This window comes from Rhinoderma darwinii, chromosome 6 (assembly GCF_050947455.1).
Source record: "Rhinoderma darwinii isolate aRhiDar2 chromosome 6, aRhiDar2.hap1, whole genome shotgun sequence".
Classification (NCBI taxonomy): Eukaryota; Metazoa; Chordata; class Amphibia; order Anura; family Rhinodermatidae; genus Rhinoderma; species Rhinoderma darwinii.
Window position 1 is genome coordinate 70,132,484 of NC_134692.1, and position 25,695 is coordinate 70,158,178.

Consider the following 25,695-nt stretch of genomic DNA (forward strand, 5'->3'; position numbering starts at 1 on the left):
GGTAAGACCGCCAACTTCAACAGACCCTGGGCTGTCTGCCCATATATGGTATGTCCCTCAATCGCAATCCAAGGGGCATCCCCCTTCTCATTTTCCCCTGAATGTTGCGGTCAGCTTTGATCACAGCATTCCGAGGAATAACGGCAGAGATGAGAAGTTTCTCTGGTCTCCGCTGTTACAGAGCGGGGCTGCAGCTATGTAATAGTCATTGCCCTGCTCCTGACAATAAGTGCACGCGCGGTCAGCCTTAGGTAATGTAGCCAGCGCTGCACTAATGAGCGGCGGTTCAAGCACCGAAGACAGAACATGGAGCGTTTTCTGTCTTAAGCACCGCCGCTCATTAGTGCAGCGCTGGCTGCATGCATCATCCTGACGGCGCGCACTTGTCAGGACTCAGGAGCGTGGCAATGGCTGTATTCCACATGTATCACACAGCCGCAGCCCCGCTCTCATACTCATGTGTTACTATACTGAGCTGTGCGGCCGCACATCTTACGATCGAAATACATGAAAATCACTGTATCGAACCGTTCGGGGATGCACGGTATCGAAGTTTCGATGCATCCCTACAGCTCCTGATTTTCAGGCGTTTTTTTACGGACGTTTTTGGAGCTGTTTTTCAATGGAGTCAAAGAAAAAACGCCTCCAAAAACATCCCAAGAAGTGTCCTGCACTACTTTTGACAAGCCGTCATTTTATGCGCCGTATTTTGACAGCAACGTGTCAAATTAAGGCTCGTGGGAACAGAACACCGTAAAACCCATTGGAAAGCAATGGGAAGATGTTTGTAGGCGTAATTCGAGGTCTAAAACGCCTGAAATTACATCTGAAAACACTGTGTGTGTGAACATACCCTAATGGAGATTCCAAAAAAATAAAAAAACAAAAACAAATATAAATCTATATATATTTATTTTAAGAAATTTATCAGCAAAGAATAGTGAACTGGAAATTACCATAACGGAAAAAGTTGGACACATTATGTTTCTATACATAGATAGATCATTTACATAGCAGATATTTTATTGGCTATTTCTAGGATAGTAATCATAATATATACATGCAATATGTGTAAAAAAAAACAAAACAGTATATGGAACATAAATTATTAATGAAGTTTATTTGATGAAGACAAATTCTTTATAAAGAGATCCATAAACCATTCTAGATGTTGTTCTGATCTGTAAGCAACAAGTCCTCCCTTATTAGCCCATCTGTCTGCTCCTTTTGCTCCGTGCACTTCGGAATTGTACAGGAGATGTGGCCTGACGCAAAGTTTCCTATTCTGGTTTGCAGATTTGATACATTCTGAAAGGTCCAACATTCCACCTCCTAGAGACTTAAGAATGGCATGAGGAGCACAGCTATCCCACTTAAATGTAGTGTCTTCAGAAAACACATAGAAATCCACAAGATCTTGAATCACACAAAGACATTTGTAACCTGCTCCAGCAGCAAAATGCAGATTTTCACCACACACCATTGACAGGGCCCCAAGAACATCTTTGGTTTCGGCTGAGCTGGTCACTGCAGCATAGAAATTCTTTCCAGAAACCGTACTCTGTGGCAAGTCCCGGTCCGCTTTGCTGTCAGGTTTTCCATCGCCAGCAGAAAACTGAAGAGAACAGATATTGGATCCCATGTATGATAATCCCCAGTACCACTGACCTTTCCATCTAAATTGAAGAAAATATACAAAATTAAATATGGATACTTGGGAGAATAAAAAAAAACCAAACTCACCTACTTAACCCCTTAATGACCAGGCCTGAAAAGACCAGCTACATTTTTCTGTTTTTGCCTCTCTGCCCTTCAGCAGCCATAACTTTATTTTTTCATTGACGTGGCTGTTGGAGGCCTTGTTTTATGCGAGAGAAATAGTATTTTTTTTCACGCAGTTTTGAGTTAATAAAAAAAAACACAAAAACGTTTTACGGCGTGAATATAGGAAAAAGTGATTCTCGGCATTATTTTTTTTTTTGTTTCTTTTTTTATCCCATTCACGCTAAATAACCTGTTAAATTAATCAGGTTATTATGGTCGTGTAGATACCTAAATATGTGTAGTTTTTTTGTTTTTATTTAATGTGGGGGCAATAAAATATATTTCATGCAAAATAATGCCTTTTTTTGGACTTTTATTTTGTTACTTTGTTTTTTAATCCCATTAAAAGGATAACCTTATTTATAACTTTATTTTTTACTTAAAATGTATTAGCATACTCCTGTATGCGAATACATTACACTGGGTCACTATGACACAGGCTGCTGATCGGGCAGCACATAGTGTGCCCGAACAGCAGGCAAACGGAACAGACAGCCCTGGGGTCCTTTGTAGGTCCCCAGGGCTGACTGCAGAGGGATTCCCCAGTGTTTGAGTCACTGAGGGACTGAGCCACTTTTGGACCAAATGACAGAGCCTCATTTTTTAAATCTGACGTGTGAATTTATGTGGTAATAACTTGGGAATGCTTTTACCTAGCCAAGAGATTCTGAGATTGTTTTCTCGTGACATATTGTACTTTATGTTAGTGAAAAAATTTGGTCGATATACTCAATATTTTTGTGTGAAAAACACCAAAATTTAGAGAATTTGCAAAAAATGTGCATTTTCTAAATTCAAATGTATCTGCTTGTAAGACAGATAGTTATACCACACAAAATAGTTACTAGCTAACTTTTCCAATATGTCTACTTTAGATTGGCATTTTTTGAACATGCTTTTATTTTTCTAGGACGTTACAAGGCTTATAAGTTTAGGAGCAATTTCTCAAATTTAAGAAAATTTAAAAAACCCATTTTTTTAGGGAACAGTTCAGTTGTCAAGTGCCTTTGTGGGCCTTATATATTAGAAACCCCCACAAATCACCCCACTTTAAAAACTGCACCCCTCAAAGTATTCAAAACAGCTTTCAGAAAGTTTAACCCTTTAGGCGTTCACAGGAATTAAAGCAAAGTAGCGGGGAAATGTACAAATTTATAATCTGGTGACAGAGCCTCATTAACCCCTGAAGGACGCAGCCTTGTTTTGGCCTTAAAGTGAAATATGTCAGATTTGAAAAATGGGCTCTGAGCCTTAAAGGCCAAAACAAGGCTGCGTCCTTAAGGGGTTAATGAGGCTCTGTCACCAGATTATAAATGCCCTATCTCCTACATAATGTGATCGGCGCTATAATGTAGATAACCGTGGTTTTTATTTTGAAAAACGATCATTTTTGAGCAAGTTATGAGCAATTTTTGATTTATGCTAATGCCTTTCTTAGACAACTGGGCGTGTTTTTACTTTTTACCAAGTGGGCGTTGTACAGAGGAGTGTATGACGCTGACCAATCAGCATCAACACACTTCTCATTGTTCAAGTCCATTGTTCGTGATTGCGCAGTGAATGAAGCTGGGCTGGAAGAATGAGAAGTGTATGACTGATTGGTCAGCGTCATAAACTCCTCTGTACAACGCCCAGTTGGTGAAAAGTAAAAACACGTCCAGATGTCTATTAAGAAACGAATTAGCATAAAACTAAAATTGCTCAAAAATGATTTGTTTTTCAAAATAAAAACCACGGTTATCTACATTACAGCGCCGATCACATTATGTAGGAGATAGGGCATTTATAATCTTGTGACAGAGCCTCTTTAAACCCTTAAAGAGGCTCTGTCACCAGATTTTGCAACCCCTATCTGCTATTGCAGCAGATAGGCGCTGCAATGTAGATTACAGTAACGTTTTTATTTTTAAAAAACGAGCATTTTTGGCCAAGTTATGACCATTTTTGTAGTTATGCAAATGAGGCTTGCAAAAGTCCAAGTGGGTGTGTTTAAAAGTAAAAGTCCAAGTGGGCGTGTATTATGTGCGTACATCGGGGCGTTTTTAATACTTTTACTAGCTGGGCGCTCTGAAGAGAAGTAACATCCTCTTCTCTTCAGAACGCCCAGCTTCTGACAGTGCAGATCTGTGACGTCACTCACAGGTCCTGCATCGTGACGGCCACATCGGCACCAGAGGCTACAGTTGATTCTGCAGCAGCATCAGCAGGTAAGATCGACTTACCTGCAAACGCTGATGCTGCTGCAGAATCAACTGTAGCCTCTGGTGCCGATGTGGCCGTCACGATGCAGGACCTGTGAGTGACGTCACAGATCTGCACTGTCAGAAGCTGGGCGTTCTGAAGAGAAGAGGATGTTACTTCTCTTCAGAGCGCCCAGCTAGTAAAAGTATTAAAAACGCCCCGATGTACGCACATAATACACGCCCACTTGGACTTTTACTTTTAAACACACCCACTTGGACTTTTGCAAGCCTCATTTGCATAACTACAAAAATGGTCATAACTTGGCCAAAAATGCTCGTTTTTTAAAAATAAAAACGTTACTGTAATCTACATTGCAGCGCCTATCTGCTGCAATAGCAGATAGGGGTTGCAAAATCTGGTGACAGAGCCTCTTTAAGGACGCAGCCTTGTTTTGGCCTTAAGGCTCAGAGCCCATTTTTCAAATCTGACATATTTCACTTTATGTGGTAATAACGTCGGAATGCTTAAACCTACCCAAGCGATTCTGAGATAGTTTTCTCGTGACACATTGGGCTTTGTTAGTGGTAAAATTTGGACGATATATTCAGTGTTTATTGGTGAAAAATTGCAAAATTTAGAGAAAATTTATAAAAAAATAGCATTTTTCAGAATTTAAATGCATCTGCTTGTAAAACAGATAGTAATACCACCCAAAATAGTTACTAGTTAACATTTCCCATATGTCTACTTTAGATTGGCATCGTTTTTTGAACATAAATTTCAACAGCCTTTTTTTTAAGGTACGTGTTCAGTTCCAAAGTGGCTTTGAGGGGCCTATATATTATAAACCCGCATAAAACACCCCATTTTGAAAACTAGACCCCTCAAAGTATTCAAAACAGCATTTAGAAAGTTTTTAACCCTTCAGGCATTTGACAGAAATTAAAGAAAAGTAGAGGCGAAATTTGCAAATGTAACTTTTCTTGCTGAATTTCAATTGTATTCAATTTTTTTCTGTAAAACAGAAGGTTTTAACAGAAAAACACTACTAAATATGTATTGTCCAGATTCTGCAGTTTTTAGAAATGTCCCACGTGTCTCTAGTGCGCTCGTGGACTAAAACACAAGCCCTAGAAGCAAAGAAGCACCTAGTGCATTTTGAGGCCTATATTTTGAGAATATATTTTAGGCAGCATGCCAGGTTTGAAGAGGTGTTGAGGTGCCAAAATCAGTAGGAATCCCCCCAAAAGTGACCCCATTTCGGAAAATACACCCCTCAAGGAATTAATTTATGGTCGTTACCATTTTGACCCAACAGTTATTACACAGCACGTATTTCAATTGGGCTATGCAATGAAAAAAAATGAAATTTTTTCCAATAAGATGTAATTTTTGATAAAAAGGTCTTATTTTCACAGAGAAAAAAAAATAACCCATTTTGTTGCCCAATTTGTCCTGAGTGCAGTAATACCCCATTTGTGGTGATAAACTACCGTTTGGGTCCATGGGTGGCCTCAGAAGGGAATGAGCGCTGTGTGTTCTTTGGAGTCCAGATTTTGCTGGATTGGTTTTCGGGTGCCATGTCGCATTTGCAGAGCCCCAGACGTATCAAAGCAATGGAAACCCACCAGAAGTGACCTTATTTTGGAAACTACACCCCTCAAGGAATTAATTGATGGGTAATTTGACCATTTGGACCCCATAGTTTCTTCACAGAACTAATTTGAATTGGGCTGATAATTTAAAAAAAAAATATATATTTTCCAATAATATGTAGTTTTAGCTCAAAATTTCTTATTTTCACAAGAAATAAAATACCCCATTTTGTTGCCCAATTTGTCCTGAGTGCGGCAATGCCCAATTTGTGTTGATAAACTGACATTTGGGCCCATGGGAGGGCTCAGAAGGAAAGGACCACCATTTGGCCTACCAGGGATTTTCTGGTGCGAAGTCATGTATGCAGAAGCCCCTGAGGTACCAGTACAGTTGAAACCCCCAAGAAGTGACCCAGTTTTAAAAACGACACCCTTTAAGACATTCATCTAGAGGTGTAGTGAGCATTTTGATCGGAGACATACACCCTATAAACTGTAATGTGTGTTCTCACAGGTATGGCAAAACCCTCAATGTGGCTGTTATCAGCTGCCAGGGGAACACAGCAGGGCTCAGAAGGGAAAGACGAGGGGGATAAACTGTGCGGAGTGCTTCAGGGTAAGTAAAAATCAAGGGATGTATGATACATTTTGAAGCACTCTTTCATACAGAGCCTTAGTTTTTCGGGACACGTGTCACATTGATATATTGTGTCCTTCCTTATCCCCCTCTTATAGCAGACTGTACCTCTTGACTTTTTACTTTCTTGCTAGTTTGGGGAACTTCTCCTGGAAAGTGTTGCCCTGGTACGATGAGTGTGGCCTCGCCTCCAGAAGTACTAGGTGCCTCCCCTTCTTGGTCCCTAAAAATTAGTTTCTTGATAACCATCTCTTGAAATTCCAGGAAAGTTCCAGTCTGGCCTGTACATCGACATAGCATGTACACATTGTACAATGCCATCTGTATGATGTGCACGGCCAGCTTCTTATACCACACCGCATGGCGCTGTAGGGCTTCAGGACTTGATCTGACAAGTCGACCCCTCCCATGTACCTATTGTAGTCCAGGATGCAGTCTGGTTTGGGGGTCTCAGTACTGGTACATGGGTACTGGTGTTGCATCTCTTGTCCTTGACACACAATATGTTGCTGCTAGATGGTGCCCTGCTCTCACTCCTTCTTGTTTGCCCAAGCAGAGTCTTAGGGAGGCCTCTCAGATTTCCTCTAGCAGTGCCACATGCCGCAGTACTTCTGGAAGCGTGGCAGTTGGAGTGGGACGCTGGTATAAAAATTATCCAGGTAGAGGTGGTAACCCTGGTCCAGCAGTGGGTGCACCAAATCACACACAATTTTTGCATTAACTCCCAGTAAGGGGGGGGCATTCTGGGGGCTGAATACTGCTGTCCTTCCCTTCATATATCCTAAATTTGTAGGTATACCCTGATGCACTCTCGCACAGCTTATACATCTTCACGCCATACCTTGCTCTCTTACCCGGCAGGTACTGGCGGAATTGAAGCCTCCCTTTAAAATGTACCCAGGATCAATAAAAATACACGTCTCGGGGGTGTATGCTTGGGAAAACCAGGCACTGAAACGGTCTAATAGGGGTCTGCGTTTATACAAACGGTCAAAACTGGGGTCATCTCGGAGTGGGCGCTGCTCATTAGAAGCGAAGTATTGCCTCATTTTTATTTTTTTTTAGGTTCCAGTTCAGTTCTGAAGTTGCATATATTAGACACCCCTATGAAACACCCCATTTTAGAAACTAGACCCCTCAAAGTATTAACAACAGCATATAGAAAGTTTATGAACCCTTTAGGTGTTTCACAGGAATTTAGAGCAAAGTAGAGGTGAAATTTATATATTTATTTTTGTCAGAAAATCCTTTTTATAGCATTTTTTTCTAGAACACAAAAGGTTTTACCAGAGAAACGCAACTTAATATTTATTGCCCAGATTCTGCAGTTTTGAGAAATATCCCACATGTGGCCCTAGTTCGGTAATGGACTGAAGCATTGGCCTCCAAAGCAAAGGAGCACCTAGAGGATTTTGACCCCTCTCTTTTATTATTAGGCACCATGTCCGGTTTGAAGAGGTCTTGTGGTGCCAAAACAGTGGAAACCCCCCAAAAGTGACCCCATTTTGGAAACTAGACCCCTTGAGGAATTCATTGCAGTTTTCATGTCATACATGCGACTGTTTGATCAGTTTTTATTCTATTTTTAGGTGTCGTGGTGACTAAAAAACAGCAATTCTACTATTGTTTTTTTATTCTATTTTTTTTTTACAGCGTTCACCGTGCGCTATAATTGACATGTTCACTTTATTCTGCGGGGCGATACGATTACGGCGATACCAGATGTTTATAGTTTTTTTTATGTCTTATGGCGTTTGTTTACAAAAAGTATTTTATTGTGCAATCATTCACTTTTTGTGTTACCTTATTCTAAGAGCCAGAACTTTTTTATTTTTCCATCAATAAAGCCGTGCGAGGACTTATTTTTTGCGTAACGAACTGTCGTTTCAATCAGGACCATTTTTAGGTACATGCGACTTTTTGATCTTTTTATTCCATTTTTTGGGAGGTGAAGTGACCAAACAATTGTGATTTTGGTACGGTTTATTATTATTTTCTTTTACGGCGTTCACCGTGCGGGATAAATAACGAAATAATTTTGTAGTTCAGGCAGTTACGGACGCGGCGATACCAATTATGTATAGTTTGTTTATTTATCTATTTTTATTAATAATAAAAGACTGATAAGGGAAAAAGTGGGATTTTTACTTTTAAAACTTTTATTTTCTTATTTTTACACATCTTTTTTTAACTTTATTACTTTGTCCCACTAGGGGACTTGAGGGCAGGAGGCCCTGATCGCTATTCTAATACACTGCACTACATGCGTAGTGCAGTGTATCAGAGCGGTCAGCTACTCACTGACTTAGTCAGGACCCACTAGGCTTCCGTGGATGGCATAGCCGGACGCCATTGTTTGGTGTCTGGTTGCCATAGTTACAATCGCCGGCCGCTATCTTGTAGCAGGCCGGCGATTGTAGCTTAACCCCTAAAAAGCCGCGATCGCTATTGAACACGGCTTTTAAGGGGTTAATCAGCGGGGACACAGCGATCGGTCCCCGCTGTAGGAGCGGAGGCAGCTGCTGTACGAGACAGCAGCTGTCACAGCTCCCGTATGTGTCGGGAGGACGGCCAAAATGGCCGTCACTCCCGTGACGTACTACTAGGTCATGGAGCGCGAACAATACAGCTACCATGACCTAATAGTACGTCCAGGAGCGGGAAGGGGTTAAGATGGATAACAAGGTATGTACCAAAAACAATAAAAATATTTAGACGCTCTATATTGCTCAGCCAGTCCACAGACTATGGACTACCGTCAGAATTTACACTAGACTGTGGACTGAACATTGCAGGCATATACGCTCGTTAATCCACAATTGCTCTCTGCCAACTCATTCTGCCCAGTGTCCATATACCCTTATATACTGAGCCATTAGCAAGTGACCGCTGGGTGATTATGTCACTTAATGCCATCCAGTTTTTCTATGCTGACGGCTCCCTAAATATAAAAAAGTAACCAAAAGTATATAGTAACCAGAATTAAAATTCTGATCATACGCCATCATTTTATTGTCATAGAAACAGACACTCGTCCCTGCATTGGCATCTTAAAAACAGGTTTCAGGTTTAGAAATACATTTTTCAAATTTAGTCTTACTAGGGACTTCTGAATAGGAATCTCCCCTCTATTTACTGAGAACGCTTTCTGCCGGAACAGCGCTGTGAAAAGCGCTCGGACGCTGGCTATGTTAGTGTCCCCGGCTCCCCAGCAACCTGTTCTCGGACAGCCGAACCGATTGGTTCGGCTACAGAGACTATGATCACCATTATTAACCGCCCACAGTAAATTCATGTCGGCGCTTGCTGGGCTCTGTGCAGCGCCGATCTGAATTCACAGTGGGTGTTAAAAGCACGATCCGCGTGTCTCAGAGTAGTGCTGACACCCGGATCACGCTGTCAACCCCTGCCTCTGGTCCAGGAGACATGATCGGCACCTGATTGGTTCAGGTCCCAATCATGTGATCGCAGGGAAAGTTTGTTGCTACAACAAACTTTCCTGAGGACCGATTGCGGGTGCTGCTGTCTGTTGCATGACAAAACCGGTGGCCATACAACAGCCTCCAGGTCTGCCATGCACGGAAACCTATGAGGACCAGCCTGAGGCTGGTCCTTATAGGCTTCCTGTCAGTGTGACTGTCAACGTCACACTTAGGCTGGGTTCACACGACCTATTTTCAGACGTAAACGAGGCGTTTTACGCCTCGATTTATGTCTGAAAATACGGCTCCAATACGTCGGCAAACATCTGCCCATTCATTTGAATGGGTTTGCCGACGGACTCTGCAGACGGCGACGCGTAAAAAAGACGGCACGTCAAAAGAAGTGCAGGACACTTGAGACATCATTTGAGCCGTATTTCATTGATTCTAATGAAGAACAGCTCCAAATTACGGCAGTCAATGATGCCTCGCAAAATGAGTACGAGCAATTACGTCTGAAATTACGGAGCAGTTTTCTCCTGAAAACAGCTCCGTAATTTCAGCCGTAAATGCAGTTATCGTGTGCACATACCCTGACAGTTTATAACACGTTACACTACCGAATGTGTTATAGCAGCCATCAGTACTGCAGGTCTTCAAGAAAAAAATAAAAATAAAAAAAGTGTAAAAACAAGTTACAAAAAACAAAAAATGCTTTTTGTCTATTATATGAAAAAAATTACGTTAAGTACACATATTTGGTATCACCGCGTTGGTAACGATCCAAACTATAATACTATTTTTCCCGCACGGTGAACACTGCAAAAATTTAAAAACAAATGCTAGCATCACTATTGTTTTGGTCATCACCCCTGCCAAAATATAGAATAAAAAGTGATCAAAAAGTCACATGTACCCCAAAAGTCAAAATGTATGTGTTTTTTTGTCACTTCGCTTGCCAAAAAAAAAACATTTTGTAAAAATAAAAAAGTCAAAATCACATGTACCCTAAAATGGCACCAATGAAAACTACAGATTGTAACTTAACAAATAAGCCCTCGTACGGCTCCGGTGGAGAAAAAATAAAAAAAAGTTCTGGCGCTCAGAATATAGCAACAGAAATTGTGCACAGTGTCCAAAAGCGGATAAGATTGGGCACCATTTATCAGTGCGACACCGGGCACATATCTATGAATTATTTACCCCATTGTTATACCCTCTTATGCCCTGTTGTACTCCGCACAGATTACATATGCCACCACATTATAAACTGGGGTTTTGCTGGTATTTCAAAACAGAAAAACTACCAAGCAAAATCTGCGTTCCCTCCCTTCCGAGCTCTGCTGTGGGTCCAAACAGCAGTGTATTACCACATATGGGGTATTGCTGTAATAGTGAGAAATAGCTTTACATGTTTTGGGGTGCTTTTTATTCTTTATTCCTTGTCAAAATTAAAAATTTTCATAAATATAGCAAAAGTCCTGTCGGGTCAAGATGTTAACTATACCCCTAGATAAATTCCTTGGTGTGTAGTTTCCAAAACCACTTTTGAGGAGATTCCACTGTTTTGGCACCACAAGACCTCTTCAAACCTGACATGGTGCCTAAAATATATTCTAAAAAAAAAAAAAAAAAAAAAAAAGCAAAATCCACTAGGCGCTCCCTTGCTTCTGAGACTTGTGCTTCAGTCCATTAGGCCACATGTGGGCTATTTCTAAAAACTGCAGAATCTGGGCAATAAATATTGAGTTGCGTTTCTCTGGTAAAACCTTCTGTGTTACAGAAAAAAAATGAAATTTGTAAATTTCACCTCTACTTTGCTTTAATGCTTGTGAAACGCCTAAAGAGTTAATAAACTTTCTGAATGCGGTTTTGAATACTTTGAGGGGTGCAGTTTTTAAAATGGTGTGATTTATGGGGTCTATCTAGTACATAAGGCCCTCAAAGGCACTTCAGAACTGAACTGGTCCTTGACAAAATAGCCTTTTGAAATTTTCTTGAAAATGTGAGAAATTGCTGCTAAAGTTCTAAGCCATGTAACGTCCTAGAAAAATAAAATAATGTTCAAAAAACAATGCAAATATAAAGTAGACATATGGGGGATGTTAATTAGCAACAATTTTGTATGGTATTACTATCCGTTTTACAAGTAGCTTAGATTTAAAATTAGAAAAATTATAATTTTTGCAATTTTTTTTTAACATTTGTGTTTTTCACAAATAAGCTAGTAATTTATTGACCAAATTTTTCCACTAACATAAAGTACAATATGTCACGAGAAAACAATCTCTGAATCGCTTGGATAGGCAAAAACATTCCAGAGTTACCACCACATAAAACAGTCAGATTTGAAAAAAAGGAGGCTGGTTGAGGCATCGATGACCTTTGGTCCTGAAAGGGTTAATAAGCGGATCAGAGAGTCCTGCTTCTATCAGAGGCAAACTTTTTAAAAATAAATAAAAAATTTAAGTCGCTGAAAGAGGAAATCCACTTTAAAGATTATACACCCAAAAAAAACAAAACAATTTGCCTGAAATAGCCTCCCATTGATTCCAATCGCAGGGTGCTGATGGGATGAGAGAGAGAGAGGGAGCTCCCTCCCTCTAAAACCACTCAGATGCAGAAGTCGCTATTAACCGCCGCATCTGCGGGTTTAAAACGACCGGAGACCACTGCGATTGGTGCAACAGTCTGGGCTTCACGAGCACAGCGTCCGATTCGAGTGCAACATCTTCTGAAGTGCCGGCGTGAAAAAGGTGGCGCTTCAAAAGAACTATCCTGAACGGCCACCGTTAAAGCCACTATACGGCAGTTAGGGGGTCAAAGAGAATTGGTCAGGAGTTTTGAGGCCCTAAAACTGCTGACAGAGCAATAAAAAAAAAAGGGAGGAAGAAGGCATTGTAAACATACCTTTGTCTCGGGACCAAGACCCTGGGGTAACTAGGATGACCAAGTGCAACGGAGACAGGCACTTGGTGTAAGTGCTCATTGGCTCTTCTCACTGCAAGCCCTACCACTCTGTTCTGAGTGACAGATCCAGCGGTCTCCCAATTGCTGAGCGAGGGCTCTAGCGGCCAGAGTGTGATACTTGCGACCGCTGCAACGGTGAAATCAAGCGTCGGAGACAAAAAGGTGTGTTTTACAATGACCCTCCTCCCTTTTTTCAGGCCTCAAAACTGCTAACAGATTCTCTTTAGATCTACAATCAAATATTTTACCCTACATGAACTAGTTTGTACGTTCAGGACGCAGCCCCGTTTTTCAAATCTGATGGGTCACTTTATGTGGTAATAACTTGGGAGTGCTTTTACCTATCCAAGCGATTCGGATATTGTTTTCTCGGGACAAATACTTTAAGTTGGTGGTAAAATTGTCAATACATTCAGTTTTTTTATTGTGGAAAAACCCCAAAATTTTGAAGAAAACTGCAAAAATTAGCATTTTTCTAAATTTAAACGCACCTGCTTGTAAGAGATAGTAATAAGACAAAAAATAAATGCTAATTAACATTTCCCATATGTGTACTTTATATTGGCATCGCTTTTTGAACATACTCTTATTTTTCTAGGACGTTACAAGGCTGAGAACTTTAGCAGAAATGTTACATTTTTCTTGAAAATGTGAGAAAAGGCTATTTTTACAGGGGCCAGTTCAGTTGTGAAGTGGTTTTGAGGGGCCCATACAATTCAAACCCCCCATAAATCGCCCCATTTTAAAAACAGAACCCCTCAAAGTATTCAAAAACAGCATTCAGAAAGTTTATTAACTCTTGACGTTTCACAAGAATTACAGCAAAGTAGGGATGAAATTTCCAACAGTTTTTTTTTAGAAATTTATTTTTAATCCTTTTTTCTGTAAGGGTATGTGCACACGCTAGACTAGAAAAAAAAAATAAAAAAATAAAAAAAGTCTGAAAATACGGAGCCGTTTTCCGAGAAAACAGCCTCTGGATTTTCAGGCGTTTTTTTTAAGCTGAAAATGAAGCTTCTTTTAAGGCGTTTTTCATAGTGTTCAATGGAAAATCAGCTCCAAAAAACACCTCAAGAAGTGACATGCTACTTTTTACAGAGCGTTTTGTTATGCTCAGTTTAAAACAGGGGCGTAAAAAGCCACCCCATATGAACTAAATGCTGTTTTTCCCATTGATTTCAATGGGCAGATGTTTGTAGGAATTCAGCTTCCGTTTTTTTCAGGCGTTTTTCGAGGCGTAAATGCCCCAAAATACACTGCGTGTGAACATACCCTTACACAGAATGTTTTACCAGAGAAAACGCAACTCCATATTTATTGCCCAGATTCTGCAGTTTTTAGAAATATCCCACATGTGGTCCTAGTGTGCTAATTCACTGAAACACAGAAGCAAATGAGCACCTAGAGGATTTTGGGGCCTTCTTTTAATGCGAATATATTTTAGGCTTTGTCCGGTTTTAAGAGGTCTTGTGATGCCAAAACAGTGGAAACACCCCCAAAAAGACACCATTTGGCAAGCTACACCCCTCAAGGAATTTATCAAGGGGTATAGTGGGCATTTTGAACCCACAGTTTTTTTTGCTGAATTTAGTGGAATGTATCCGTGAAAATGAATATCTAAATTTTTTCCAATAAAACGTAGAAAATTCAAATTTTTACAAGGCATAAAAAGGAGAAAAAGCACCCCAACATTTGAAAACCAATTTCTCCCGATTACAGCAATACCCCAGAAGTGGTCATAGACTGCTGTTTGGACACACGGCAGGTCTCAGAAGGGAAGGAACACCATTTGGAGCTCAAATTTAGCTGGAATGGTTTTCGGGTGCTATGTCACGTTTGCAAAGTGCCTGTGGGACAAAAAAACAGTAGGAACCCCCCAAAAGTAACCCCATTTGGGAAACTACACCCCTTAAGGAATCTAGGGGTATAATAAGCATTTAGACCCCACTGGTCTTTTGCAGAATTTATTGGAATTAGGCTGTAAAAAATGAATATCAACATTTTTTTCCATTAAAAAGTTTATCCCTTGTGTAACAAAATTCAAGAAAAAAGCACCCAAACATTTGTAAAGCAATTTCTCCAGAGTACGGAAACACCCTACATGTGGTCATAAACGGCTGTTTGGACACACGGCAGGGCTCAGAAAGGCTGGAGCGCTATTTGGCATGCAGATTTTGCTGGATTGGTTTTTGGGTGCAATGTCGCATTTGCAAAACCCCCCAAAAAAAAAAAAAAAAAAAAAAAAAAAAAAAAGGACCAGAGTACAGTGGAAGCCCCCAAGAAGGGACCCCATTTTGGAGGCCACACCACTCAAGGCATTTATCATTTGCCTGGACATACGACAGGGCTCAGAAGTGAAGAGCAACATGTGCATTTGAGGTCTATTTTGGTGATTTTCGCAGCATTGGCCCACAATTACAGGGCTCGGAGGTCAAATAGTAAAGCAAACGGCCAAGTAGTGATCCCAATTATGGAAACACCCCTCGAGTCATTTTAAGGGGTGTAGTGTGCATTTTGCCCCACAGGTGTTTTTCCATTAGTAAATAATGCGCAGCCGATGGTGCAAAGTGAAAATTGCAAGTTTCCGCTGATATGTCATTTTAGTGCACAATATGTTGTGCCCAGTTTGTGCCACCGAAGACACACCCCGCGTAAACTGTTAAGCTGGTTCCCCCAGGTATGGCGATGCCATATATGTGGACGTAAACTGCTGTTTGGGCATGCTGTAGGGTTCAGAACGGAGGAAGCGCCATTTGGCTTTTGGAGCGCAGATTTAGCTTGGTAGTAGTTCTGTTTGGGGATTTGCTGGTGTTTCAGTTTATAATATGGGGGCATAAGTAAGCTGTGCGGAGTACATCAGGGCATAATAATGGGGTAAATAAATAATATTTCAGAGATATGTGGCCGGTGTCGCACTGATAAATGCCTGATCTTATCCACTTTTGGACACACTGTACATTTTGTCACCATATTCTGAAAGCCAGAACTTCATTTTTCAATCAAAAAAGCGGTGTGAGGGCTTGTTTATTGCAGGACGGGTTGTAGTTTTTATTGGTACTATTTTGGGGTACATGGGACTTTGATAATTTTTTTTATTCCATGTTTTGTGAGGGGTGGTGATAAAAAAAAAGCGATTATGGCATTGTTTTTTTTTTTTGGCCGCTGTTCTCCGTATGGGGAAAACAGTTTTATAGATTGGGATGTTACGGACGCGGCGATACCAAATGTGTACTTTTAACGTTTTTCATTTTTTTCCTATAATAAAAGAATTATAGGAGAAAATGCAGTGTTTATTTTTATTAACTTGAAACTTTTCTTTACAATATTAAACTTTTTTTTTTGTCCCACTAGGGGACTTGAGGGCCTGCACCTCTGATGTTTACTCTAATGCATTGCACTACCCATGTAATAGGCTATAGTACGTGGCAAACCAAGAGGCAATGATTAGGCCTTCGGTTGCCATAGCAACGGTCGGCATCGTCACATCGGGTCGATCGCTACAAACCACTAAAATGCCGCGATCGCTTTTGATCGTACCACCTAAGGGGTTAATTGAAGGGATCGGAACTAGCTCCATTCCCTGCCGTTACAGCACGGTGTCAGCTGTAGGTTACAGCTGACACCAGCGGCTGATGTCGCAGGCTCAGCTTCTGAGCCTGCGCCATCTTGTTACTGCGGCCGGATGCCTTTTAGGGCCCGCCTCTGGACAGGACCTAGCAGGCTTCTGTACTTGGCAGACAAGAGGCCATTGTTGGGCCTCTGGTCTTCCGGAGCAGTAATCGGAACCCTGCGATTTCCTTGATTCCGATCTGCTTGTAAACACCGTAGATGCAGCGCTCGCTTTTGAGCGCTGCATCTAAGGGGATAGTTGACCGGATCGGAGGCTAGCTCCAGTCCTGGCCTTGAAGAAGTGATAGCGTTAAGCCATCACTGCTTTAAACCGTGTCTGCAGACAAAGTTCCCTGTTAATGCTCTGATGTAATAGTCCGTCAGTTTGCGTTAAGACAATGCCTGTGACGTACTATTACGTCACATAGCGTTAAGTCAGGATGTTGTATTAACTGTGGTGGATATACTATCGTGTACTGTCAGCTTTTTTTTTTCACCTACTGAACACATAGTATGACCTTCACTGTAAGGTCAGGGAGGGCAGCTACAGAAGTTGTTCGTTGCAAATTTTGCCTGAATAAATGTAAAGGTCATAGCTATATTAGTGACGAACATCTGCAAAGCTATAGTTGTGGTAAATGGAGGACTCTGATGAATGTGAAGTTTGTGGACTAGAAACATAAAATACGAGAAACAGACACTATGATTCTTGTCCATTCAAATGGTAGCTTTAAAAAAATAAAATAAATAAATAATAAAAAAAAAGGTACAGATCACTTTTTGGGGATTCCAACCTTGTGCACTAAACTAAAATTGAGCTGGTCAGAACACACCTTAAAATCTAAGAAAAACAAAACAAAAAACACAGCAGCAGTCAATATCTCGCACAAATGTAAATTACATAATAAAGTACTGGCTTATGATTTTTCCTTTACCTGAGTGTTAAAGGATCCTTTATTGCAAAAGGCTGGTTAATCACACCCATTACTGGATGCCCGGTGTCCAGAAGAAAAACTCCGATAAGAACAGTCACACACTGAAGACCTTTAGGATAAATCCCTTTCTCTGGCTGAATATCTCCTGACCCTTTGATATATTGGTAAGTAGAGTCTGAAATCAGAACAGAAAAAAAAAAGAAATCAAAAAGTACATTCACCAAGAGTAAGGCTAAGTTCACACTACCGTCTTCAGTCTGCGCTGACGAAAGAGACCAGAACTGTACTTTTGCTTCTGTATAAAAAAAAACCAAAAAAAAAAAAACCTACGAACGGAGGCAAGCAGAATGCAACTGAAACAAAAGAATTAACAAAGAAATCAATTGGAAGTAATGCTTTTTGGTCATCTCTTCCTTTGATGGTAGAGAGACCTAAATGGCAAACAATAGTGTGAACTTAGGACCTAAAATAAGACATACAATTAAAATGCATGGATGTGGAGAACACGAGCTGTAACAAATAAATAATACTCAAGAGGCAAAGAAAAGCATAGTAAACAATTCAAAGAACAACTTGCAAATAAAGAAGTTCAAAAACCACAATGTGGTGCATGCACAGTGCCTGCATAATAGAGAAAGTAATGAGCCAAACAGTATATAGCGAGCAGAGCCCACCCACACTGGTATATGTGTGAGTGTAAAGATATAGTGACCAGGGGGTAACCACAAATCAAATCCGGTCCCAGGACCTATACCAACCGGTATACTGCATAATCAGCCTGAAAGTGGACACCACACCACGAGCCCCAACGCACGTTTCGCGGTAGCTTTCTCAAGGGGTACCTGGGACCGGTTTTGATTTGTGGTTACCCCCTGGTCACTATATCTTTACACTCACACATATACCAGTGTGGGTGGGCTCTGCTCGCTATATACTCTGTTTGGCTCATTACTTTCTCTATTATGCAGGCACTGTGCATGTACCACATTGTGGTTTTTGAACTTCTTTATTTGCAAGTTGTTCTTTGAATTGTTTACTATGCTTTTCTTTGCCTCGAGTATTATTTATTTGTTACAGCTCTTGTGTTCTCCACATCCATGCATTTTAATTGTATGTCTTATTGTAGGTCCTGATGGCCAACATGTTTTTATGTATATTTAATAAAGTATTGCCATTATTACAAGTCATACTTGTGTACTTAGTGTTTGATTTTGTCCCTTTTTGGGATATGTGATATGTCCACACATAGTCATGGGTATTCATTCTTTGTTTTTCTTTTGATATGTGTGGACGTTTATATTTTGGTCTGTTACTATATAGGTATTCATTCTCGATAGTGTGAACTTAGCCTAAGGCTGGATTAACACAAAATATCAGGTTGCAAAGGTTTTTCAATCAGTGTATCCCTCAAAACTTATTTTTCAGTATGGAAGATATTTTTTTTCCCCCCAATGAAAAAAAGAAGACTGAACAATCAGACTATTGTTTGGTACTGCCGGATTGACGACCCATAATAAAATAAAAAGATTCAACACAACGTGTCAAAGTTGCATCAGATTATCCGTCAGTCCACAATAGAATTTCCACGATAGAACTTAACAGTTTAAGGCCAGATATTTGGCTGAAACTCCCTAAATTTATCGAATGTGTACGCATGTAGCTATGTGAGAACAAGGTAAACAAAGCATGTCTCTATGCAAGATAAAAGCCTGGTGCTTAAAAGGAACAGTGTCACCACAATTGTTTTTTTTTATATGTTAAAGATGTTAGTGCTTTATTAAAAACGTTTGGATTAATTTGTGTGTTACTTTTTTTTATTTTTACACTTTTTCTTCCCTATGGGGGCTGCCATTTTTAATTCCATTTTTGTATGTGTCGATTAACGACACATACAGACATGGAATACGGCAGCTCCAGTCCCATAGGGACTGCGAACGGGGCCCGTTCCATCCACTTTCGTGTACGCCGCTGTGTGGGAACGGCGCATGCGCCGCTCCCACACAGTCCAATTTGAAATGCGCGCCGTCCGGCGCCATTTTCCTGTGGACCGGAAGTCGCGGCCGGACAGTAAGATTACTACTTCCGGTCGCGGCTTCCGGACTTGTGCACATGGAGCAGCGGCAGCAGACGGAGCGGATGGACCGGAGGCGACTGGAGCAGGTAAGTTATTTCTATGTATGTTCGTGTTTCAGTGTGTTTACTACTGTATGTTAACCTTCTACACTGTGTGTTAGCTCAAAAAATGGCGACACACAGTGTAGGAGGTTAGACCGTTCAAACCCCTCGTTTATCCCGGCACTAGCCAGGATAAAGGAGGGGGGGATTCTGAGAGCTCACTAGAGCGAGGGATTTTTACCCAATTTTGCAGCATAAAGCAATGTGGTTGCTTTACCACATGCAATGCTGCAATTTTGGGAATGGCTCCATCTAGTGACCAGTGCTGGGAAATATTATAAATTGAATCCAATTTATAATATTTCCTGACTCGTGAAAAAAAAATAAAAAAAAAATTAGAACAATGTTTAATCACCTATACACTAACTGTTTAATTTAAAAAAAAAACAAAAAAAAACATGTTTTGCTGGCAACACATTCCCTTTAACTCACCAATAGGATCCACCCAAACTGCAATGTTATCTAGAGGGACGCTCACAATAACAGCATCTAAAGCCACGTCGGTCAGAGAAACTTCCTGGTGAACCGCCCTCGCCAAGGACTTGGCTGCAGCCTGGTTGTTGTCGAGTACCTTCTGCAGGAGACTGGCAGTTTCCTCCTCTGTAGGGCAGACATTAACTATAATTTTCTCTCCTACCAATAAAGAACAAATTGACATAAGATTGAAAATATGTGACCTGGAAAGCATATTTGATAGAGAATATGTTGAATAAATAAATCCTTGTTAACACCGATCGCTCATGAAATATATCTAGTATCGCTATATTTGATATTAAAATATATAAAATCTAAAAAAGGCTACTGTATTCATACAAAAAAAAAAAAAAGCTTTATCGATGACGCTAGGGTGGCAGTTGACAAAAACTTATTTTCTGTGGTATATCTTGAATCACATTGTGAGCTGCAGGTGGCAGCTTCTGTAAAGATAGATTAAGAAATTCATTGCTGCATAATGTTGGACCTAAAAAAAAATAATTAAAAAAAAACGTTTCCTATACAGCTCTCGGTTCTCTGTAGTTTGAAGACCAGGTGTCTTGAAAGGGTCTGTCTTGAATTATAGACCCCCACCCTGTTTGCTGGCATCTGTGGTGATTACCACGTATGGATAAGGTTTCCATGGAACCACTTAGCTTAGGTTGTTCAGAGAAAGCCACCAGCGGAGAGATGTCCTCGCTGGCTCAGGCATCAATATTTTTGAATCTAGGGAGTCTGGTTTGTGACCCCACTGGGATAGAATTTGATTCTGTAAATGTCAAGAGTGGAATTGGCTCCATGGGATGGATTGGATGCAGAATGTAATTAATCCTAAAGTCTGCATCCCATCTCTTACTGAACAGCTGCTTTTTCACAAAATTCTCACCTCATTTTGTAAGTAAAGTTGTTTTTCCCTTGGTAGGAAGGAATATTGAAGGGAGGAGTCTAATAGTACTCCTAGAAAGATTTATTTTTAGTGAGGAAGATTGATTTTTCGAAATTTATTATCCAACCCAAATCTTGTAATAGGACAAGGACCTGGGTTCGATGGTCCCTTGGGATGAACGAGGCAAAACACCAGAAGAAAGTAGTCTAGGTATGGGATAATAATAAAAACCGGATTTCTTAGAAACGCCATTATTTCTGCCATGATCTCTGTAAACACCCTTGGGGCTGAGGAAATGCCGAAGGGGAGTCAAACTGGTAAGGAAGAATGGAATGACCATCCTGAATTGCGAATCGGAGATATCTCTGATATAATGGGTGGACCAGGACGTTATAATAAGCATCTTTTAGATCTATCATACACATTGATGCACCTTGATTTATTAGCGGAGTAGTAGAATTAGATCAACTCAAATCTTGAACCTTCGATATTTTACCCATTTGTTTACCCTTTTCAGGTTGATTATGATCCTCTAAGAGCCGCCTGGTTTTATGACCAACAAGATTTTTGAATAATGGCCCATGTGTGCTTCGTTGTGAGGCACAGGAGATATCGCCTTTGGCCGTAGAAGTTTTTGAACATCCATGACGACAAAGAATGTTGTTAAAGAATTTTTGATTGGTACGAGGTTACTTGAAGATGTTCTAGAGGTAGAGAGGAGAACTCTATTTTGTACCCCTCTTTGATAGTTTGTAGCACCCAGGGACTCTGGGTTATCCTGGTCTACTCTGTATTAACGTGTAGGAGTCCCCGTCCCCCCCCCACTCCTGGCGTCACGGTTTAGTGAGCTGGAATGAACTGTTGGGGTTGAGAAGGAATCCCCCCCCCCTCCCTCCCTTTAAGGTGACTCCAGTGAACAGACTTTCCTGGAAAACGGAAACCCTTTTTTCTTGTCTGTTGAGCTCTCCAACATGTTATCTAGGAGGGGCCCAAACATTAAGGATCCCGAGAAGGGGATGGAACAAAAGCTTATTCTTTGATTTTGCAGCCATCTAATTCCCCTAACCCGAGACTGCTCTGGAATCCAGCTTAGTACCCCGCTTTCAGATTAGCATCCGGGGTTGGGGAGCAAAGGGACCTCTCCCATGAGAGGTGTTTAGCCCAATGCAAATGTTTAGGGGGAAGAAAGGAGAAGGTTTGGCTCCCCGATCGCCACTTGCCTCCTTGTCTTTTTTTCAGGTAGCGGAATCTCTCTGCACCTGACCTCTGTAGGGACAGGAAGGACATTGGCAAGTGGGTGGAGGGAGGGGCCTTTTAATCTCAGTCTTCCGGTCAACTAGAGGGCAACTTCCTGTGGTGCTGTCATGAGGGACATACTGGAAAGTTCAATGCAATGTTTTGCTCCCAAAGACTACAATGGAGAGCGTCCGCCATAAATGCTTAAAGGGAACCTGTCACCAGCATTTTAGCTATAAAGCCAGCAATACCTGGTGAAAGTGGGTGAAAAATCATTGTCATCTAAGCTATAAATATGTTCTAAGTAAGCTCTGTAACTTTAGTATTCAGTTTCAGTGGTCCCGAGCTGTATGCAAATGAGCAGAAAAGAGTCAAATCTTCATCTGAAAAGAGTCAGGTTTTCATTCCTCCAGCATCTCAGAGTGGACTCCACCTCCTTCTTTTTGATTGACAGCTCATTAGCCAGTCAGGGCCAGACAGGTGGTGGCAGTGGGCGTGGTTAAGAAGCTGCATTCCAGAGGGGAAAATAATTACCATAAAAGGCGGGAAAAGTTTAAACGACTATATTTACTGACAGAGGAGGACTTCAGGAAAGAAGAGAACAGGAATGAACTCTGGCCAGCTGCGGCCATTGAGGGGTCAGGTGAGTTTAACAGGTAAGATGTTGATGACAGGATCCCTTTAAGATGTGAATACCCCTTTAAGAAAGTGCAAACACAGTTTTATGAAGTATTTGTTGCTTTTTTTATTTTTAAAAGGCACGGATCCTCCCTGGTGCTCTTTGTTGACATGGCTGCAGCAATGACATGCTAGTATAGTCACGTGATCCCTGTAGTCAATCATTAGCCTCAGTGGGTATATGGCACGGGACCACAGAGGACAGTGAATTGCTGCAGCAATCATGTGGGTAAACTAGCATATCATCTCTGCAGCCATGTCGAAAAGCAGCGTCAGGGAGACCCGGAGTGGCTGTGCTGGAACGCCAGGTGATCAATACCTGTTTTATTGTAGTTTTCATTGGTACAATTTTAAAGGGTACATACAACGTTTTGATCACTTTTTAGTCAGTGTTTGGCTAGATGAACAAATAACGTAGCAACTTCATCATTTAATAAAAAAAAAAAAGTGGTGCACTGTGTGAGATAACCATAGATTTATTTGATCATATGGTCTTTACGGATGTGACGATACCAATTATGTTTTTTTTTTCTAATAATGGACTTTGTAAGACTACTTATTTTTTCTTAGTTTTAGGGGGACTTGAAAATGCGATCCTCTGATCACTTCTAGAATACACTGCAATACTTCTGTAGAGCAATGTATTATGCCTGTCAGTTTTAAATAGACAGGCAGCCTATTAGGACCCTAACAGGCGGTCGGTCGTACAGACCTGGTGGCCGTTGCAATCCATCGGCACCTCGTGATTCTGGCTGTTAGAACTGGGTGCCTCACCTGCAAGTGATGTGCCCGTTACTTCACTTTGATGTACGATTACTTCAGACATGGTAGTACATCACATTTTATCACACGCATTGCCCATCAGTATAACATCGCTATTCAATGATTTGTCTATTAAAACAAAAACTAGAACTAAAAAAAAACAAAAAAAAAAACGACCAGTTCGGTGAATAGAAAATAAAATCTGCATTCTCCATCCAGACTTGCTGAACCACTAATGAAGACAATTTCAAACATAACTGCTGCTTAACATTCACAGCATTACCGTGGTGGAACGTAGTGTATTAAATTAAAATATTTTCTTATAACCAGGCACGTTCGTCTCATTTGTACTCACTTTACCAACCATAAAGGGTTTCTTTTGTCTTCATCTAAGCTAAATATTTTTTTTAACTGAGGTATTTTACATTCCTTACCAAGTTCATTTGTGAATTCATTGGTTTCTTCTCCTCTTACATTTTTCTCTAAACCTGGAAACTATAAAAAAAAACAAAAAAACAGACAAATAAAAACAAAAATCACATTGTATGTGTGTTCATTCTGCATCTTTTGCCGAATGCCTCCTGCTCTTTAAGATGGGAAAACCCCGTTAGACATTTGCGGAATATCTACAGGATATACCATAAATGCCTGATAGATGTGGGTCTCCGCTCTGGGACCCTCACCTATATAGAGAACGGGGGTCTCTCGATCCCTGCTTCGCCCAGTGCGGTGGCTGCTGGCCGCAGAATCCAGGCAAGGTCTAGTGGGGGAAGAGTGTCACGTGTGCGCACAGCTCTCCCCATTCTTTTCAATGACGGTTCCCAAAATGGCATGAAGAAAAAAAAAAAAAAAAAGAAATTATGGAAAGAAACACTAAAATTATGATCTTCCATAAAACAAGATTTTTAATGTGCGAAAGTACTAAAACGTAAAATCCCCCCCCAAAAAATAAACACAGTTGGTTGTGCTAAATAGATAAGTTACATGTAACAAACTGGTGCCATTGAAAGATGCAAGTCGTCCCGCAAAAAACGAGCCCTCGTAAAGCTATAGAAAAATGTAAAAGGTCGCGGCTCTTAAAATGCAACAACGAGAGAACTAATTTTGGATCGTCATAGGAGGCCTTTACGCTCCAAAATAAGCGGTGTGAGCATACCCTTAACCCATTCCCAACGTATGAACTATGCTCACATCATAGCCGGGTAGGTAATAGTATGGCGCCGACGACTCACAGGCTGAGCCTGCTCCACTCAACATGGGTGTCATCTTTGTATGTCACAGTAGACAATTCACTGTAAAGAGTGGGACCGCCTTCGAGCACGATCCCCCTCAATTAACCCCTTCGGCTATAATTTGACTGGGGAAAAAAAAAATGATATATAAAAAGTAATGGCTATTGGAAGGTGGGGAGGAAAAAAAAATAAAATTGCTAAAAACCTCAAAAATTATATATATATATATATATATATATATATATATAGTTAGTGACTGCTTGAAGGGGTTTTCCCCATCAGGAAAATGTATGGCATATTCACAGGATGGGCCATAAATGTCAGACAGATGCGGGTGAAACCTGCACACCTCCCTAGAATGGGGCCCACCCTAAACCCCATGCTACCTCTTGGTTTTGGTTGATACCAGTAATTCCAGACCATGAAGAAGAAAACCGCATAGCTCACCGATTCTTTTCGTATTTAAAAAAACAAAAACAAAAAAAAAACACAACTTTTTTCACTTTTATTTAGCCCCCCCTAGGTGGCTTGAACCTGCGATCATTAGATCGTTTTTGCCATAGACTACAATATCACAGTATTGCAGTCTATGGCAAAATTGCCACAGGCAGGTCTCACTAGCAATCTTCCGCTAGCAGGGCTGGGAGCATTCAGAAGGCTCCCAACTGCTAGAGGAATACACCAGCTACCGCGATCTCCCCATGTTGGAAACGGTGACCGGCCACAAAGTGAAAGGGGCAGTAAGAACCCCTCAGATGCTGGTGGTCACATCTGACCTGGGTTTTTCTGATCACAAGCATTGCCACTGGGTCCCTGCCGTTTTATACAAAAAGAGACCCAGAAGCTATGGCACCCGCTCTGCTTCTTAGCGGGCACAATATTTAAATCCCCTTTCGACATAAATCTACAGATCAGTGACTGGAAAGGGTTAAAGGAAACTTGTCAGCAGTTTTGAGGCCTAAACTGCTGACAGAAGTACAGGATGAGTCCATTGTAAGCATACCTTTTAGTGACTGCTCTAGCTATAATCGCTATGTGCAGCCACATAAACACACTATAACATTACTGCAGTGCCC

General features: G+C 40.9%; 1 protein-coding gene across 3 annotated transcripts in view; it reads right to left on the reverse strand.

Annotated features, from left to right (window-relative positions):
• Nucleotides 1–895: 895 nt before the first annotated feature.
• INPP1 (inositol polyphosphate-1-phosphatase) overlaps nucleotides 896–25,695 on the reverse strand; it is a 42,186-nt gene continuing 17,386 nt past the window's right edge. For all 3 annotated transcript variants that reach the window (XM_075831262.1, XM_075831259.1, XM_075831260.1), the window contains 4 exons: nucleotides 23,822–23,882; nucleotides 19,784–19,984; nucleotides 17,177–17,351; nucleotides 896–1,676 (listed from right to left, as the gene is read on the reverse strand). In XM_075831262.1, the coding sequence (XP_075687377.1) occupies nucleotides 1,109–1,676; nucleotides 17,177–17,351; nucleotides 19,784–19,984; nucleotides 23,822–23,882 (1,005 nt within the window). In that variant the 3' untranslated portion in view covers nucleotides 896–1,108. The remainder of the gene's footprint in view (nucleotides 1,677–17,176; nucleotides 17,352–19,783; nucleotides 19,985–23,821; nucleotides 23,883–25,695) is intronic.